The sequence below is a fragment of the Anguilla anguilla genome, chromosome 8 (genome assembly GCF_013347855.1).
Source record: "Anguilla anguilla isolate fAngAng1 chromosome 8, fAngAng1.pri, whole genome shotgun sequence".
Lineage (NCBI taxonomy): Eukaryota > Metazoa > Chordata > Actinopteri > Anguilliformes > Anguillidae > Anguilla > Anguilla anguilla.
The window spans coordinates 20,597,974-20,618,695 of NC_049208.1; the positions used below are offsets into that span (position 1 = coordinate 20,597,974).

Sequence of the window (20,722 nt, forward strand, 5' to 3'; positions counted from 1 at the left end):
AAAGAGATTCAGTGAGAGAGACAGACAGAGAGAGAGAGAGAGAGAGAGAGAGAGACTTTGATGTCCCTTTACTGGAACATCATAGTCAATTTATTACACCAGAATAAATTCAAAAAGAAAAAAGAGAGAGGGCGAGGAAGAGTCAGAAAGCGCGAGAGACAGAGTGAAGATGAGGGAGAGTCAGAGAAACAGCGAGAGAAACCGTGTCAGAGAAAGAGAGAGCAAGCGAGTCAGTGCACAAGAGAGATTAGAGGGGACAGAAAGAGAGGAGGGGGAAAGAAGGAGGGAAGGAGAGGAGAAGGTGGAAAGGGAGAGGTGGAGAAAAAGGAGAGAGGGAGAAGAGGCGGCGAGAAATAAGAGAGGGAAAAGAGACAGTGAGAGATAAAGGAGGGAAAAGAGGAGGGGGAGAGAAAGCGTCGGTACCTGTGGATGAAGCCCATGGAGTGAATGCCGTCCAGCGCCAGCACCACCTCGGCGGTGTAGAACCGCGCCCACTTCTCCGGCACGTCGTAGTTGCTCATCAGGTTGACCAGGTCGCCCCCGGGCATGTACTCCATGACCATGTAGAGGTAGCGGTCATCCTGGAAGGCGTAGAACAGCTGGGGGGAGGGGACACAAACAAACCACAGAGTCAAACGAGGGCATCCCTGCCGAACAGCGGTCCATTTAAAGACGGCCACGCCACATTAAATTGTGACTGGAAATCTCGTGCAAGATCCCTGATTTATATGTAGGGTCATGTTTGGTCAAAAAGAGGGTCAGTTATGAAACTGCTTTTCTTTTTAACAAAAAAAAAAAAAACTTCAAAATCCGCCCAGGAAGGGTAGGGTTGAATAAAAAAAAACATTTTTCAAGAATTTGCTCACGACTCAAATCTAAATCATACCTGACACACACTTCCTCTCTCCAGCACTGCAGCTGGGCTGAAAGCCCTCACTATTTCAGTGCACAACTTTAATACATTAAAGGTTAACTTGGACTATGAAACCGCAGACTGATTGTATATTTCATGCCATAGCGAAATTCCAATGTTTCATGTGGTTTTCCGTATAAATATATATATATACACATTAGGAATGCACAAATTGAGCCCTGTATCGCATTTATAAAATGTTAAATGTTCTCTTTTGAAGTGTGGTAAATCAAAAATCGTAATGTTTATTCAATTCAGCTGCTCTGTTGCGGTTATATAGTGCAGGCATGCAGCTCCCAGCGGTCCGTGCAGACCTGCCAGGACGCATCGCGGCCTCTGAACCGCGAAAGTGACGCCGAGCGCTCACGATCCGTACCTGCACCACCCAGGCGCTGTTGGCGAACGCCATGATGTCCCTCTCTTCCCAGAAGAAAGCCGAATCCGACCGTTTGATCATCTCAAACTTGCTCAGCAGCTTCATGGCGTACACCTTCCTCGTGGCCTTGTGCCTTACCTGGACGGGAAGACGAAACAGAAGGAAAACTCAAGCTTTTCATTTCATTTTCCAGTGCGCTGCGGCAACCGGGTTGCTATGGCAGCAACTCTAATGGCTTTGTGACAACGCTGAGGGGGAAAAAGGTGTGAGTTCTCAGTATCAGAGGAAGCAACGTGTGGATTGTAAGCCTAGAAAAGAGAACTATGCTGGACCCGGCCAACTTGCAGGCCTGAACAGTGCATTTCATTCACACGAGTCGGCTGAAAAGATTCTAATTTGTTACCATCGCAACAAATGTGGATTGTGACCGATTGTGGCCTGTCTGTGCTTGTGGAACATAAATAGGCCTCGTGCAGAGATAAGGGTATGTTTTTTTTAAAAGGAAAATCAAAGCACATGCACTACAACTGCAAGTCTGACAACAGACTCCCTAAATCTGAACGGAAACACAATTAATCATAGTCCAACTGTAATGAAGAAATTGCTCTGCTCACGTCTTGCTCTGTAAAAGTAAAAATGAAAGTATGACTTCATAAGATTAGGCACTTTCTGCCTCACAGCGATTCCATCCACAACACAGTGATGGAGGAACAGGATGGATAAAGCACACTGTCCAGATCAAGTCCTAAAGCGCAAAAGCGTGACCCAAAAACGAGCGGCCTAGACGCATCTGACCTCCCGCTCTTCAAAGCCTCGGTCCGTCTCCACTCACCAGCTGCACCTCCCCGAACGCTCCCCTGCCGATGACCTTCACCACCTCGTAGTCTTCGGCTTTCATGCGCAGGTCCCGGATCTTGCTGATGGTGTCCTTGTCTGGTGGAGGGGAGATCAGTCAGAGAATAAACTATTCAGTAAGGGGCATATTCAGCTCTCTGTTCTGTCCTTCCACTGACTCTTTGACTGCACTACACAACACCATGCATTCAGTGGTCCCCCAGTTGATAGACCAATGTTTCAACTACAAAACACAGCCTGAAGTGATTCTTCACTTGAAAGAAAAAACACAAAATTCAGAAACTGGTCAATTAAGAATCCAGGGCTTTGCATTTGCGTTCCACACAACAAGAATAGCCTACATTAATGCAAATCAATGGCTATGAAAATTACACTCCCAGATTAGAGAACAGGCAAACAAAAAGATATTTCGGAGGATCGGAGCCCTTCAAAAGAGAGCTTTCATAGCCAGAGCAGGGACAACCCAATTTTCCATTGCGTTTGCAAACATAGGCCCCACTTGCTAAACATGAAAAACAGAAGAGCTGCTTTTGAAAGCAACTTTTGAAGCAGGAACCAAACAAGAAATATTCACTGTTGACCCTTGGCTGCATTTTCAGTTCAGGCTTTTTCAAGTGGAGGTTCCCTTTAATGTCAAAATTGTGAACTTGTTTCGTTCAAAGATAAGGATGAGGCACAGATAACAGTACAATAAAAACAATGTGTGTGTGCTGTGACATGCGTACTGGAAGATGACATTAAGTCCACGCCGAGCTCTCCGTTGTGAACACTCAGTAGATATAGAGTAGAGTCTTAATGTACAACAAAAACGCATGAAAACATAATGGACTTATGAGTTTAAGAAAATGGGGGCTGGAGGGACCCCTGGAGCGATATGGGACACAAAAAAAGAGACTGTTGAGGATGAGCACGCCGAAAGTGCAAATTTGTGCAATGAAAATTCATGTGCCAACGTGCTCGTCCGTGACGGTGCCTTTAGTGTGCCACGTGGCTGCAGGGTATCTGAGCTGAGCCACTGCAGAGCGCTCCTCTGTGCTGAAGGCCTCCTCCACGGGAGCATCTGACGGGAAGCCCTGCGACGGGGCCTCCGGGGGCCACGGCTGGCTGTGCTTTACAGTCACTGCCCGGCACAGTAAGAAGCCTGCAGTGGCACACGCTACAATCAGGCCAGTAAAAAAAAATGCATGGATTGCCAGAGGAGCAGAAAAGCAAAGGCTTGAACAGGCCATGAAATTTTATGTCCTTGAAATCTTGAAAATATCAGTCATCGTTAAAGCATTGCTTGTTAACCTCTGAAAGCATTTAGGCCTACTGTACATATTGAAGTACATATAAGCCTAGTGTGGGCGTGTATCATTACCAAGTATGTCTAAGTTAACTAGTCCAGGGCCTTAAAATAACAGCACTCACTGTCTATATAGAACTTCTTGAGGGAATTCTGATCTTAGATCCATATAACCAGTGCTCTAGGACTGAAGAGTAATGGCGTAAACAGGCACGTGACTTTGAGGGAGGAGTTCGGGGAGATCTCCTTCCACGCTGTCGAGAACCAGCGTTAAAATTCAGCGTGCGTTACAACAGCAAAGGCACGGAGGCCTCGTCCACTTTAACAATTTCTGCTTCCCCAGAGGGGAGATTACATTCAGCCAAATTTGGTCATAGCTGAAAAGGATTATTTTCAATTCACACGGGTCACGATTGGTACAGGCACGCATGGAAAAAAAATTGGGGGGTGCAAGACATCCAAGTTCAATTTATCTAAAAATATAGTGAAAGGCTATTAAAGTGAGAACGGCAATGTACAAGCTGTTTCTAGTTACTGCTCGGTTTCACTGCGCTTGATAGCTGCTCTAAAAATGGTTTCATTCCTAGAAGAAAAAAAAAAAATTAAAAAGGAGTCATTTTGTTCTTTTTACACACAGACGTTATAAAAGGACGGGGATAACTAGAAGGGAAGTTGAATGTCTTTCTGTCTTACATAATATAGAACCGTTTTAAAAATGAAATAACTTCTTACTCACTTTGAAATATTGCCAATAACGGCATGGGACTGTAACTACATGTTTACAAAGGAATCATTCTATCAGACAAACAAGCCCCATTCATCAATCTGTGAATGACACAATGCAAAGCGTGTGTGTGTGTGTGTGTGTGTGTGTGTGTATAGGGTCAAGGCGGATTAATCACAAAGGAAGTGGTGCTATGGCCTCCAGGCAGTAGAGGAATTTCTCCCACCCAGTCCATTAATGTCCGGCAATGCGTGTACACTTCATGTACTGAACACATTATCGGCTATAGAACACACAATGCTATTGAGCTCATCACTGCACAAATAGGCCTTTCTGACACATTCACAGCCTAGGTATACAGGCTGGGATTAATGCACCCCAGCAAGTAACTATGGCCCAATTCCGTGCGTGCCCGCCTGTATGTGCCTGCGTGCGTGTTGTATGTGTGCGTGTATGCATGCCTGCGTGCGTGATTTAAGTATGCATGTATGCATGCATGTGTGTGTGCGCATGCACGTATCTGCAGAATGTGCAGGTCTCTGTGCAGGCCCCCCATTTAAATATGTAAAAACCACCTACCAACTTTCTATTCATCGAAGCTTGCTGAAGTGGCCTCACACTCTGGAAAACACCCTTCACCGCTCACTCCCCCCACCACAATACTGAACATGCCAGGGCAGCCGGATTCTGAGCCCAAGGGGAGACCCACAGTAAGCGCGCCGGAGCGTGCGCGGATCGTCGTGTGCGGACCGTCATGTGGGACACCATGTGGGTCGCCGCGCCGCCCCGTGAAAGCCCCTTTGTTGGAAATATCGGGCAGCAGACACGGCCCCGCCCAGCCCCCGCCGGGGCAGTGACCCGAAAACGCACGGCTCTCCCCCACCGCCACCAGCCCCAGGCTTCGCTCGTTAGTGCTGATGGAGGTGGCGGGCGTGGAAGACTCTTCGCTGAGGAAGGGGATTAGGGGGAACTTATGGGATGTACTTACATCTGTTCAAGAAGTTGTCAATGCTCTTGTTTTTCCTCAAGGCCGGGAAGTCCAGGTCGTAGACCAGAGCATCCAAACCATCCTAGAGAGAGAGGACAAGCTGCTTTAGAAAAAGGTCAACAGGCTTTAACCGTTTGAAGAGTGTATTTCCTGGAATGTTTTTTCAAAATTCGAAGTCAGTCAGTGTTCTAGAAATCCACTGCTGTCAATTACCAATAGTGATTATTAATTCAGCATTAGGATGTTCAGTTAAGAATGTTCTAAACAAATATTTTTGATCGTATACACTGAACTTAGACATTGATTTAAGGGTTAAATTAACAACATTCTAGAGGAAAATCAGTTGAAGGTTTGGAGTATTTGATTGGACACAACAAACATTTATAGGCAGGAGCAGTCAAGACCACCCGTTCAGGCTTATGTCACGTCCCCCACTTTTAAACGTTTATCAATGATCAAAAATTAACATTTGATTAAGCAAGCAATTAGCATCTTTTTTTACACTGCAGGGTGTATTTTCTAAAGCTGAAGAGGACCATTAAACATTCATTACTGAGATGACTCAATGAAATGAAGACTTTGGCTCAGGTCAACAAGTCACTTTCCAATTTTTGTAGACAGACAGGAAAGAGAACACATTTCTCACCCTAGCTCAGATGTCAGCCTGACGTAACAATGAGAGTGCAGGTTTTCCGATTTAGTTTGAAATCCTGTTTCTTTTTTAATTGCCTGTTTCCTCCCTGTTCAAAGCTTACAGCATTACCATACGATTTTTTTTCCCCATTGCTTAATGACCAATTGCTTTAAAAGCTGAATTACATGACAATGTCGTTTTGTGCCCTTTCACTGGATACAACTACCTTATGTCTAGGATTACCCTTGATACGAGTATCATTTCACAGGAAACTTATGTTCGCAATACCCAGGTGCAGGGACAGACCAAACATCAATGCTGTTATGACTGGTCTCCAATCAAAAATCAAAAACAGACTCCTTTTTTAAAATCTTAAATACTGTTCCAATAACACATGTAAAGCTTTATAGCCATATATCTTTAAACATAAAACGTTTTTCATAATGTTTTAAAAACGTCCTTGCTTCAGACTTTAAATCTCCAACACAGACCGTCCCCTTGACTGACAGATGTTGCTATGGTGACCTGAACTATAATGAAGCACATCTAATAGGTAAATGGATGACTTTTTTTCGTAAAAAAGAAGGGAAAAAAGACAGTTACAGGTCATTTATTGATTCTGTGCTTTGACTGACAGTTCAGGCAAACAAAGCCGTATCACACTGATATCAACTTTCCGGTGATGCTTTCCAGCGGTTTTTCTAAGTACAACTTGTTCTGCATATTTTGATTTCTTTTTTTGGTTACTTAATATCCAAGTTATGCGGTGATTTAATTAAAGAACGTATTTCAAAGACCTGACAGGTAACATGATAATCTGGAATGCCCGGGAAATCAAATTAGAGAACTATGACAAGTATGTCAACCACCACGAGGCCTTGTTTCAGGTGTCCCCGTTAACAGGAGATAACAGACTGAATTTCCACCTTGAAACAGTACAGCCACGACTGACAACCTGTTCGCTATAACAGAAACTTCATAATTACACCTTTATTTTCACCCTGGTGGAAACTCAGAAGTATGAACAATTTTCAGACAGAAAAAAAACAACAGACTTCTGGACTGGCAACAAGCGGATATGTCACAGTCTGTCTTTAAGAGCCCTGCTTGTAACGAGGAAGCAAGGTGCCATTGTCATGTCATGCTTTCCCCGTGTGTTGCCTCAAGCCGTTCGAAGGTGACACATGCCCCAAAGGACGCGAGCCAGAAATGTCACTTTTTCAGTGATGTCATGGAGCTTTCTCCCGGAGAAACCAGAGGCAACCGCGCAGACTGGAGAACAAAACCAGATGTGCGCTCGCTGCGTCAGCTGCTCCAGTATGTGCCAAGGAGGGACTCCTGCGTTGGGTAAATATGATAAGGACTCTTTACAGGGCCGAGCGCTCAGTCATATCGCAGAAGCAGCGCTCGCATTTCCCAAACTTTTCTGGACTGTGTTAGCGATCCAGTACATCTGGCATGGTCCCCAAGTTGGGGTCAATGCAAAATCAAGAAAGTGGGGGGGTGGGGGAATCTTATGTAACAAGAGTCGTTCCTTCAAAAGAAATTAGTCACTTTGTTGACAGGCAGCCGTTCCTTTTTTGAAGGTGTTGTAGCAACCATGTTTGGTAACCAGAAGGTACAAGCAAACAGATGCGATTCTGGAGAAGGGCATCAGCAAGGCAAATAAATATTCCAAATGGCAAAGTTAAATAAAAACAGGCACGACGCCGATCGCCGGCGAGGCTCCGCAAACGCGCTGGCCATTTCAGAGGAGCGAAGAGAAGGGTGTGAGGCAGGGGGAACTGCGAAGGGGAGAGGCGGAGGAAAAGCCACGTGAGCAAATATCTCCGGCTCTGGCTCGCGAAAGACCGCCAGAGTCAACACGGGGGCTGGGGAACAGGGTCGCAGAGACACGTCTGAGGGCCGGCTACCTCCGCGCACCGCCGAGAGGGGGCCAGGGGCTGCGGTCAAGAAACCCACCTGACCGCCAGCGCATTCGGCTTCAGGAGGAAGAACAATGTCCGACAAAACGCCACTAATGATGACGAGGACAAACAAAGGCTGCTAAACGCATTGGCGTTCTCTCGCTCAAAAGGCAGACCATTTTACGTTTCTCCAGTATAATAATCTGATACACCATAATCTTGTGGAAATATATTCGCAATAATCATTTTTGTTTTGTACAAAACTTTTACTTTGAATAATGTTCATTCATTATTCATCCTTTATTACTTCCTTCCTCCAAAACAAAAAGGCCATTTTTTTTCATAATAGCAGTTGCATTGGGATAATGCAGGGAGGAGCTGGGGAGGAAGGAGGTGATGATGGGAGATTACACAACGTCTAATCTGGAGGGCATTTAACCTTTACACCGGGAGTTCAACAGTTCAATTTACAATTTGTCCACAGCCCTTTTCATCCATCTTCTGAATGCTTTCCTGGCTTGTTGAAATCCTGTGAGGGTTTAGTTTGAAAGGAATTCCCAAAGCAGGCTTGGATTCTGGGTGGGCTGGGGCAACCCAACGCCTAAAACTGGATCGAGACAGTGGTACTGTAAATATTTGTTTTTCATCAGAGATTAATTGCTGATGAAGGATACAGACAGATTTTGATGAAAGCCTTAACATTTGCATGTATAAAAATCCTGGCTGGCTGCATTTTTGAAGGATTCGTTTCATAATAAATGACAAAAATCTAAACAATGCCTTATTTGATTATGTTCTTACTGGCAAAGGCCCTCTCTTTATTAAAAATAAATAACTCATTTATATAACATTAAATTCAAAATGTAAGATCACAAAGATGTAACATTATTCTGACACATGTGAACAACAGAAATGACAGTTATAACCACACTGCAAAATGCCAAGACACACAGCACTACTTTTGTGTAATATATGGCTGTCACAAAAAGTTTGAACTCAATGGCCAGTGGGGTTTAGAATAAACTTGCAAATTTGAAAGGTCGGACACCTTGAGTTCAGTTAATAAAATAAAATAGAATAAGATAATGCCTAAAATTGTGCTTTTGCTCACCGAGTCTCCATCACAAATTCTCCATGGCACTCAAGTGTGTGGCAAGGTGTGGCTAGGCTGAGTGCATGTAAATCTGCAGACCTGGCCTGGCCCTGCCACACACAGTGACACAGTAGTATGATTCACATCCCTTCTGATTAATCCCAAAAGCAGGGATGTAAATAATGGAAAACATCACGGGAAGAGAGACGGTAGCAGAAATCCAAAATGAGGCAGCGGTTATTAAAATGAATGATACAGACACTGCCTGCCTCTCAACCTGAAGCAGGCCAGGCACCGCACATGGTTTCCTGACTACAGAACAAGGCTACTGAAACGCATAAATCTGCCTGAAACGCACACATCTGATCTGAAGTACTATACACCATTGTGGGCCATGAGTCGGACTCCTTACTAAATGCGTTCAGAATTAATCACATGGGTACACTGAATAGGTATCATAGCTATTCTCAACCCATTATTTAATGAGAATGGGTCAACTAATTACTGCGCAACAATAGTCTTAGCCTGTCCTGTTCCTGTCATCCAGGGACGTGCGTGCAATTAATAGGCTAAACTTAACGTTTAAGGACGCATCTTCGTTTGGAAAGATCCATGCAGTCGGACAGAGCCTGCGTGTGCTTAGCTCCAGAGTGGCACGTGTTCAAAACCAAACCGACCAAAAACAACCTTTCAAAGCAAATTCCCTCTGAGACCATCTTTAGGTCACATGAGCTACAAAAGGAAATGACAAAAATGTTCATTCTTTCAGGCCTGGCTGAATGTGTGCAAATGTGGGAAAGCCATATTGGACAGGGTGAAACATTATGTTCAAAGGCCGATGATCTTCTCTTTACGCAAGAGCTTCCGTCATTGTATGACGCAAGGCAATTCTGCCTTGTGTGAGGGACTACAGGAGGGGAAGATGGATTTAAAAAAAAAAAAAAGTCAAACAGGCACTGCTGGAGGATATCGGCTAATCTAATCTTGCGGCACCTTCTCCCTTCTATTCGCCAGCCTGCTGACCGCACACTGACCCCCCCAGCCAAGCTCAAACCGTGCCAGGCAGCCGCTCCTCAACAACAGGAGAGGCCCAACTCTCAGTGGGCTGAATCCAGCCAGGGGCTGAAAGGAAATAGAAAGTAGAACTACGATGGAACTGAAATCAGCAAGAATTAAATCAGCTGGGGGCTCCAAGATATCCGAAAAGCTGATGAGGCACGGATGAACTGGGGGGTTGGGTGCATCAAAGACATGGACAGTGTGAGCACACCACGGTTTCAAAGCAGGGAAGGGTTCAGCCAGACCCTCGGTTCAAATTTATATGTTCTTTCACCATGACAGAACTTTGCTGATTATAAAACCTCAGGTAATTCTGCCCTCTGTTCTTAATTGTTAACAAATGTCATGACACAAATGAAACGACAGTTCAAAACCCTTACTCAGGATGTGGTGTGGTCTGCTGTCCCTATGAGTCATGTCCTCACATCACCTCCAATCACATGCAAGAACATTCTAAATTTTAAGTTCGAGAATTTTTCTCTCCAAATTTGGAATGGCCCACTCAATCGACACATTGCTTCCCCCCCCACTCCACCCACGCCTCACTAAGGGCCACTGCAGCCTAGGCGTGTGCAGTCCTTTGAGGCGCACAGCTGAGAGCAAGCGACTGCTTTACACACTGCAGGCGGGCCACCGAGAAAACTGCAGGTTGGCTAGCTGTGACTGGAGAAGACTCATTACAGCTGGAAGCCCGTGGCTGCTTGGCACGTCATTGGCTGAAACTAATATAGTGGCAACACTTGCCAAATCAGTGTTCTGCTGCCGACTCAGCCCAGGCTCGAACCTCTGACAGCAGGACTGAACCCATGAGTGCAGAAGCGCTTCTCAGCCGAAATGTGCCAACAGCCGCTGGTTGTTCACACAGCAGTCTACCAGGTGAATGCAGCACTCCTTACACAGAGGCGCATAGTTCAAGAGGAACTGCCATTTAGACTGCAGACCCTCAACAGACCGCACTAGTTGCTTGTGTGGTGTGACAATGCTGCCTACTGAGAACACTGATTTCATTTTCAACAGTATGGAAAGTAGGCCTAAGACCCGGAAATGCATTTTTGTCCCTCATAGGGGACAGGTTTCTGTTCTTAATCTTGAGAAGCATATAGGCCTATTCTACTTCACTGAAACCTACGCGAGAAGGGACATTCATATTAAAACTACATATTTTGAAAAATATTTTCACTACAAGATGGTTTTGTCATCCAAGACACTTGTATGTCAAAAAATAATAATATTTAAACTTTTTTTTCTGCCGCAACCATATATCAAGCATCTTCAAAAACTCCAAGCAGTTTTCCAAACATTATCTTAATTCATCAAAGTCAAGCATTTTTGAGGTTTAAGAAAACTCAAAGGTTCAAGATGCCAAACATGAGTTGCTTCTACTCCCTGACAAACGATCACAATACGACCTCCATTATATCACCGTGTTCCTTTGTTGTTTGTCAAATGGGTAAGTGCTGACTGGAACACCGGACCCCTTAGGCTTAAGTGTGAACATATGTACTCGGTACACTTTTCAAATGACTTATCGCCAGTGCCTTATGCAGGGAGGGGCAGAGTTCTGCATTTTTTCACCTAAAGAAGGTAAGGCCTAAAACAGAGCTTGCGAGGAGAAACGTGTCGCGCTTTTATCGCCTGCAGGACTGATTACAGTAATTCACATCTCAGCGGGCTTCCTGCTGAACCCTCGCCAGCTTGGACTCGCACAAAGACAGGACAGCCCGTGTCCCGACAGAAAGGAAAACAGACAAAAGCATGCGTGGCACCACTGCCACCTCAGGAGTCCTGAACCGGCTCGTTCATCCTAAAACTGGTTTTAAAATGTATACTTCACTAAGACCTTTCATGAAGGAAGCTTACCAGGAAGAGCAACTATTCTCTCAGAATCCACACAATCCTGTGATTTGTTTTGATTATTCCTTACTCATCCAAGTAACTGAATTTTAAAAAAATGCATTAAAAACATTTTTTCAAATTTAAAATCACCATTCTCTCCAAGTCTCATCATACGACAGGTCAGGCCTTTGTTAAACACAACAGGGTCTTTTTTTCTGTGTCCTTGCACAGGAACACTCTTCCTGCCCACCTGAGGGGTCCCCATCGCACCCTCGTCTTCAAATCTGCTTTGGCATTTCATTTAGTAGCAGTACTGCATTTACAAAAATACAGCATTGAAACACTGCCAGTGCATGCATCTATCATTTTGAAGTTTAAAAAAAATAAATAAATAAATAATTTTTTTATCCAGCCTTGTCAAATAGTCTGAAATGTGCGCATTCCCTTTATGAAGATTTCTGTATCTCCAGCATGTTGACCAGAGCTAATGCAGAATACAAAAAATACTGAAATATTTTCATTAGTGGATTTTTTTAGGCTGAAGTGCATTTAAGGTGTCGTTAAAGGAATCATTATTCAATGGGTAATATCAACGTAGGGGGGCTTGCTCTGCAGCATGGCAGTAAGTCTTAGAGATGACTCTGCTTTTTCTCTTCTGGAGGTGCCTGCTCTCTGGTTGTTATCTAGGACAGACACAAAGCTGGCACAGCACAGGAAGACCCGCTGGGTGCCAGGCCTTTAATGCCGGCCCATCTTCAGACAGCCTGCCAAGCTTACAAACCGTGCAACCCGACACCGCTGTGCAGCGCAAGCCTCCGCGTGGCTACGCTGGCACTCGGGCGCCTGCCACTTCCTGTCTTCGAGGTAGGCCAGGCTCTAGCAGGTACGCTTTTCAAATCTGCACACCAGCACCACCTCTGCCAAGTAAAATGAGCTATGGTCGTTCCATATCTTCATATAACATGATAATCAATACCAATGCATAGCAGACATGCTCAGTTTTTATTTGACTCCAACTGAAGCCCAGCATCAATGGATCAACGACCCAGTCTTTCCTTCAAACTACAGCACCATAATTCAGTCTAAAAGCAAAAGAGAAAAACTTGAATGCGAAGGCAAGATGAAACGCTTAGCTTGCACACAGCCACCTGTGCATTCCATGGAGGCTTGTGTGAGGATCTTAAAAAAACTGCCTTGATTCAAGGGGTCATAAATTGTGCGTCCATTCATCATTCATTCATCATGGAGGAGTACAGCGTTATAGTGAAGCGAAAGGAAGGTTCCCCTTGCTGTTAAACCGGTTCTTTGCATTTCAATATGCATGCCTACTACACTGTATTGGTATGGCCCAAGTTTCACAAACACAAAAGCCACCAAATGTTTCAGGAATTACTGAACATCAGAAACACTTTGTATTAATGGTATGTGAAACGCCTGAACAACGCACGCCCTTTATGGGACGGGCCACGCCATATTTCACACAATTATTTCACCTTCTGCTGTTCGACAAGTGACTGACTGGCCGTCACCAGACCGGTCCAATACCGTGACACCGCATTATGGATACACAAGCTCAGTTCCTGGTCACGGTCCATCCCTGTCCAGCAGCTATAAATCCACACAGCATCCAGCAACGGGAGGCCGTGGTCAAGCTGGAACAGGTCCTAGGCGGCACTTGGCGGCGCGGAGCGACAGCTGCTGGACGATGGCCGGCTCGGCCCTGTGTTTACACTAATTCCACGAGCGACGCGGGTGGACAGCGAGCCAAAGATGATCTGGGAGAGGCTGAAAGAGCAGGCTCACACAGAGCCCTGCCAGGTTTTTTCACACGGCTTGGGGAGGAGGGGGGTGAACATATACAAACACTGATGGTCAGAATCCGCAGTGCTCTGTCCCTCTGAGGGACACAAATAATACTGAATCTACACCATCTCTGCTCTTAATATTAGTGTGGAATCCCCACTTCAATGGCAAAGCACAATTCAGCCATGATTCAAAAGTTGGACATTTTTTCTTAAGCATTTTCATTATTAATCAATTATTCTATTGAGAATCTATTGCTATTACAGGATTCTACACAAACATATTTTCCAAGGAGCACATGTGCTCCTGAATTGAAAAATTCAGGAGCACACTAATGCATCCCAATTAGACGTGCTAAATTATTTTTCCAGTTAGCACATTCATTTTCTGAAGAGAATACTCCTGAATTGGGAGCATTGTAGAGCCCTGTATTACTATCACAGCATGCTATTACTGCACAATTTCAGTGCATTACTGTAACATTTCGCCCAATGGAGACCCATAGAGGGCGAACTGCAGAGGAAGCGCATTTTGAAATCTGCCGATACACACTTTGCGATCGAGGTGCACACCCATGGTCCTGATTAGAACTCGAGACCGTTACCAACAGGCCCACTCAGCACTGCTCGAGGATTCCGCCCCAAAACTGCGGTCTGCCATCTAGCGTGACGATTGGTCACATCGGGACACTTCCTGTTTTTGTAGGTCCAAATCCAGTTCCCAAAAAGCTGTGCTGCTGAATGCAGAGTGGAATGTTTTAACGCTGCTCAGCGGAGGAGTTGTTCACTTAATAAAATCCGAGGCACATAGGTAATGTAAGAAAATGTACTACCTAAAAAAAAATGGGCTTAAAGTGTACACATTGGTCTGTTAAGAGGTAAGGCAGTTTAATGGAAACTAGGAAGTGTCAAACGCTGATCTACCAAGGTTTACAGAGCACTTTTCGCTGCCGTTATGCAAGCATTTCTTGCATACTTTCCAAGCTTCAATGCACATTAAGGAACGCAGATATTCAAGGCATTGAACCTTTTGAAAATTGTCAGACAAAAGTATGCAAACGGACCGACTGGTTTGCTGATTAGATCAGCCGATAAGCACCTTTTAGGTAGACTGGCGTGGCACTCGTAGAGCCGATCATGCCAGACCATTGAAATGCTCTGGAAAAAAAACCCAGAAAACACTTGAGTCATGACTCAAGACAACAGTGCAGAAGACTACAAGAACATTAGATCCCAACACTAGCAAAGTCATATGCTCTAGTTAGCAGAGGTAAAACTATTTTTAAACCGGCGATAACCTAAGGATCCAACTTGCTAACTTTCTAAAGTGGCTCAAGTTAGCCTGTGCAGATACTATTTGGAAAATGTTCAATGTATGTTGGAAATCCAATATTTGGAAATGGCAGCACGTGCGCAACCTGTTCTGCCACTGCCTTCAAAGACACTGTGCTTTCAGTATTTGTGCCTTCTGCCGTCTCCAGGCGTACCACAACATCAGGAGCGCGCAATCCTCGCCCTGTGGAGCCACAGGATATGCAGGTTTTCACAATTACTCAGCACTTAATTAGAGCTGACAACTCACCTGCCTTCCAGACCAGACTAAGTATTATTTCCAGTTAGCATCAGAGATGAGCTGCAATCTGAGAGAAACTATCAAAACATGCCTATTGTATGGTTATTTAAAGACTGAACTGATGAGTGAATAAGCTACGAAATGTATACAGGCCAGGGGTGGTCTTCTGTAGTTACTCTGCACTTAATTAATCAATTAAGAGCAGTTGATTACACAAATGGTTCAAATGGTTAATTGGGTCTGAATTGGGTGCCTATTTTCAGGTGAAACCAAAAACCACCAGAGCCTGTGGCTCTCCAGGACCAGGATGGCAGACCCCTGATAAAGGACAACAGACTGAAGACTTCTCAGTTCTTCCCTGCTGCACATAAGCTCATTAGTTTTATTGTGAACCATTTCTCAGTGAGAGGGTGTTCATGATTTTGGGATGTCTGTAAGGTGAAAAAGACCTCTCTCTTGGTGAAACTACTTCCTCTGTTAATATCTGCCTCTTCTGAAAAGGAAGTGCTAAAGCATGAGGAAAACAACAATTTGAACTTAGATACCCTGTAATATGTTCCCGTTGATGATACCTTCCCATAGTTTTGCATGCGAGCATATCCCTGCTTGAAGTGCTGCTGAACAGGCATTCATGTTCAGTCATGCATAGTTTTATAATGTGTTACACATTCAGGTTCTGTGCAATAACTGCATAGAATCTTTACAAACATTTCATTTTTGACAAACACGCCTGCCACAATTTAAATTTGATCAGAAAAACGGCAAAAAGGTAGGTCATATTCTAGCCTACAATAATAGACAGGCTTTTGGCAGACGATTACAAGATTGAGTGTTAAAAAACAAATAGCAGTGATGACAAGCTAACTGCCTAGTAACAACATTACAGCACACGCGAGATATCTGTAAAGTAAGCAGGCCCATGATAAGGCATATGCACTGTGAGCATTAGGCCAGACTGCACCACCATATTGTGGCAGAAGTGACATTGGCAGGATTGAGCCTAATCTCTGGTAATCCCGGACGTCACCCACAATGAGGGCAGACAAAGCGAGCGATGCTCTCGCAGACTCCTGGAAATGGCGAGAGCGACGGGAAGACTCCTCAGCAGCATACTAGACTGACCTTGCATTTAAACACCTAATTTCAGAAGTTTCAGGGTGAAATACCGGTAATGTGATCCTGATATTAAATAAGAATAGGATCCTGATACGGTACAAATAAAGCCAAAATGTATTCACTCATAAAAGTGACAGGTCCAAAGTGACTGCGTTGACAGATATAGAAAACTGCCAAAACAAACAGTGCTTTAAAGGATCGGCATGCAAAAGTACAACTGTCACAATGTTCCATCTCAGTGAGTTAAAACTGCTCCCAACTTCTTTGTTCCATCATGGAAATAAAATGAGTTTGGGTCAGTGCTTTCAAAGTTCAGCCATTGGGTTTTACAAAAGCTCATACGGTTTAGAGCACTGGTTCTATGCAAACATTTGGTTACATACGCATACTGACCTAATAAAAATATTTTTATGCTCACCATATTTGTCCATGTATTACATTTCCTAGTTGGCTCGGTTCCAAAAACGCATTTGAACTCATTAAGCGCATCTTCAGTTTGGAAAGTTTGGTCAGCCTTGGTTTGGAGGGGAGCTTGAGGAGGCACTGTGTTCAGAGCCTTAAGGTGACGGTTTGGCTTGACAAGATTAAAAAACTACTATACCCAGTTTCCCCAATGTTTTATGAGACGCTACACAACTGGTTAAACTCACAAAGGTTCTACAACCTTCATAGATAATTTCATTCAAAAGCACAGGATGGATATTATGGTACGGCAAAGTCTGTAGCCAAGGTGAATTTAGCCTAGGCTGCTATTTGACATATTCCTGGTAACAGATGGAACTTTCAGAGGGCGCCCCTCCCCCACTGCCCTGTGAATCCTTCCTTCCAGGTGCCAAGGGAGCCAGAGCGTGCGCTGCAAGGAACAGTCTGCCCTGCATTCGCTGTGGTGGAACCCACCATCCTCGTCGAAACGGAAAAATGAGCCCGTCTGTGGATTAAGTGTGAAAACCTCTAGGAGCGCCGTCCCTTTCAGAGGACGGAAAATAAGATAACTGGGATGCCTAGGGTTCAGTCAAGTGTGCATGGTGGCAGCTAGAGGAGGAGAGGGGGAAAGACAGAGGGGGAGGGAATGCGGGAAAAGTTTGGGGGCGGGTGAAGGAGGAGAGGGTTGGGGATCAAGCCAGGCACGACAAGACAGCCTCCGGCAGCAGATGCCTTGGAGCAGGGGGTGGGGGATTCACTGCTTAACTGTAGGCTTTTCCACAGCATTTCCTATTTTCAGAACAGCTGGCCAGAGATGCTATACAGACTGTTAAGACCCTTGTTGGCTAAAGGAATTCCATGGGCGTTTCCCAAGTCAAGCCCAGTGCGGATGCTGTGGGATTTGTCCCCTTAAAATTCACTCAGTCAAGAAGAAAAAGGGAGAGAACTGAGGAAGACTACTTGGAGCCATGAGGAAGGGAGTGTACAGCAGGCAGGCTGGGCTGTCGAGTCGGCTGCCCGCTGCCCCTGCGGACTTCCAAAGGCCGATAATCGTTCAGCCAGGGATCTGCGCTTGGAAATGCACGTTTGCATAACTTCCTGCCGCAGAGCGCTCCGGACGGCCACAGCTGCATTCCTCAACAGGACGGCACACGTCAGAGAGCTATTTTAAGTATGCGGCCAAACAAGTTCCCGAGGAGATGTGGGGGGAAAAAAAGAAACGCCTGAGTCCTAAGTCACAAAGTGATCTCTGTTTTCAATTAGCAGCCCCGAGTCCGGGCTTTTCCTTCCACACAATGAGCGCTGTATTATTTCTTGGGTAAAACGCACGGAACTCGAAACCAAAAAAGGAAAGAAAAGGAGAAAAAAAAAAGAGGAAGCACTGCCTGAACTGGAAAGGGCCTTCCGTGAGAGCCGGACCTTCTTAAGGGACGCTGCGTTCCTGAAGCGGGGCTGGGCGGCCCGACTGGGGCATCGTTCCTGGTAGCTTGGGTCTCTGCTCCTGTTCAGGCCCGGTCTTCCCAGCGATGACTCGACTCCCCTTCATAGCTCCCGCCTGAATCACTTGCAGAGCTTACCAGCTGCAGGGTCTTGTGTAGTCTCAGCCAGGACCAACAGCTGGATCCTGCATTTGGGCTCAATACCTTGTCAGCAATCACGATGCGGATCCCTTTACAAAAACCCAATCGTTCCCCTTAATTTCCTGGTTGCAACAGGGAACACCTGAGATGGGGCCAGCGTGAAATGGAATAAGATTCCTACACTGATACTTTAGTTCATTTCCACCAGCCCAGATCAGCTGACCTTCACTCTGTTGAGGTGAACAGTCAATAAGGTCAGTGGTCTCACGTGGAAATGATCAGGGGAGCAGGACTACGAGGCCTCCTGAACGCAAGTGAAACCATTCCCCAAATGTCAATCAAGCCCACCGTTTTCTGGGGACAAACATTTTGCTAATGTGAATTTGACAGATTCTTTTTTTACGAGGATTAAAACTGCCATAGTTTTATGGCACTATGGCACTTACTAATTTTTCTCCTCTAGAAGTTTCAGCTCATTGCGCTATCTGGATTGCCTTATATCGCAAATTTCAGGGCTGCTGGAGACTCCCGATTGGCTCTCAGGGCATCCCTAGGGTCTGAGTCAGTTTTAAGCTCACATGGCATTCAGACTGTATTTATGTCTGTGCTCTAGTCTCGCCCCCACTGATAGGGTGCGGCCACACAAAGGGCCTGCTTGTGATAGGCTTTCTAAACTGTGATACAACGCCTTTTTGGACTGGATTTTTATTAAAGTCATCATAGATGACCCACTACTTCCGCCTTTAGGAAACAAATACAGCCAATATATTACTAATACAAACGTTTCTACAACACCCACTACATTCATGTTTCAAAGTTAAATGAAATATTGGCTGTATTTTGCAGCAATCATCTGACTCGGAATGACTTTTTCAATAAACAGGAAATATGCGGTAGTAGTTTAACTCAATCTGAACGTTTAACTCAATTTGAATGAGTGGATCCGAAAAATAAAAACAAAACAAAAAGGCCTGTTTCTTAACACATTCCTTTAGATGGGGCACTTCAGTTTCTATAAATAAGCGTTTGTTCGTGTGAAATGTAATAACTATGGATCAAAGTGATCAAGACTGCCGGACTCGGGGGAGGGTGCCATGGCGACTAACTGTAATTAACCTGCTTGGCTGTGCTCCTTCAGCGCTCACAGCCAGGTTTTCCGCCCTCCACGCGGCTCTGAGGCGCAGATAAAGGAACGCGGCTGAGTAATGAAAGGTTTGGCGTGGCACAGGGCGCTGCAGGATTTGTCAGAATATCCTTCTCTGGCTCCAGAGTTCAACTGCACGTCTGGCAGAGACTGCGTCTGATTGGATATTAGCTGACTGCGGTGCGACAGGCACTGCTCCAGGGTTTGAGGTTGGTGGCGGGTAAAGAGGGGGAGGGGGGAGGAGGGTAAGAACACCCTTGGGTGTCAACAGCCTCACAAGTCCCCAAAAGAAGTTATTAATAATCTTAGCAGCAACAGGACTTCAGAATTTCTGTTTTTCCCTGCCTAACAAAACAGGAATTTTACATGAAAACACTGAGGATGTCAATTTACAAAAGATTGTTTTATCAGAGTAATAGCTGTTTTGACAGGATTGTTGATTGTTTTCAGCTTGCAACATGAATGAGGGGAGAAAAAAAATGCAAGACAGCTCCCCACATTTCCCTGGTGCAACATTACTGCTTACCTAAGCTCGGCACTACTGTAGCTGCTTTCACAGACAGAACGGTGAAATTTTCAATCAATCTGGTCAGACAACATACAGTCTTTTTTTGGGGGGGGGTTCACATTCCATGCATTTTGCAAATCCACAGACTAGGCTATATGAATCCTAATCACGGCAAGGATCCAGAAAACAATAGCCATAGTAAGTTCTTAGATCAAAAAATGTGTTAACTCAGACAAACATTGATAGAATGTTTGTTTACATTGCAATTCTCTGCGAAATCATTGTTGTCCATGTGACTGTTGCATACACGCCGACAGTGCTGAGTACATAAGAAATGTTACTGTCTGCAGTTATACATGCTCTCTGGAGCAAGATGAGCCCAGTCACAAGGTTCTCTGACAAGTACTGGCCAAGCACTCTCCCAGTAATTCCATAGGGACCTGCAATTTACTATTTTTTGTAGCTTTAGTAAAAAACAACATAGCTAGAGTGATGTCTTGGTAAAATAATTTCAGTTTTGTGTGCTTGATCTGGCAATGTAACCATTGTGCTCAAATGTTAAAACTGAACATTTATAGAAATATTACTAGGTCTCAAACTGGCAAATTGCTGGTGCAACTTTTCCAGAAAGCACACTCTGGCTGTTGTTCGCACAACCTCTAAACAATAAACTTTCAGAACCTCGCCAGGCAAGGTTGCATGTGTGAAAAGGGCTAGTGACTCTGTTCATCCAGGTCTGATGCTACAATTACTAAACCAAGCCTGGTGCTAGGCTACCTTCTGTTTACTCAAGGCTGGTGCTACAACTGCTTATGAACTCAGCTCCAAGAGGGCAAAACAATGAATGGGGCCAAATTAAACACACCAGCCTAGGCACTCAGCTGGGTAAACGATGCCGGCTTGGCC

At 44.9% G+C, this 20,722-nt stretch overlaps 1 protein-coding gene across 2 annotated transcripts in view; it reads right to left on the minus strand.

Moving 5' to 3' along the window:
- rock1 (Rho-associated, coiled-coil containing protein kinase 1) overlaps window positions 1-20,722 on the minus strand; it is a 65,563-nt gene that overhangs the window by 29,700 nt on the left and 15,141 nt on the right. For both annotated transcript variants that reach the window (XM_035429262.1, XM_035429261.1), the window contains exons 2-5: window positions 5,142-5,223; window positions 2,122-2,222; window positions 1,290-1,427; window positions 424-599 (exon numbers count right to left, since the gene is read on the minus strand). In XM_035429262.1, coding sequence (XP_035285153.1) covers window positions 424-599; window positions 1,290-1,427; window positions 2,122-2,222; window positions 5,142-5,223 — 497 coding nt within the window. The remainder of the gene's footprint in view (window positions 1-423; window positions 600-1,289; window positions 1,428-2,121; window positions 2,223-5,141; window positions 5,224-20,722) is intronic.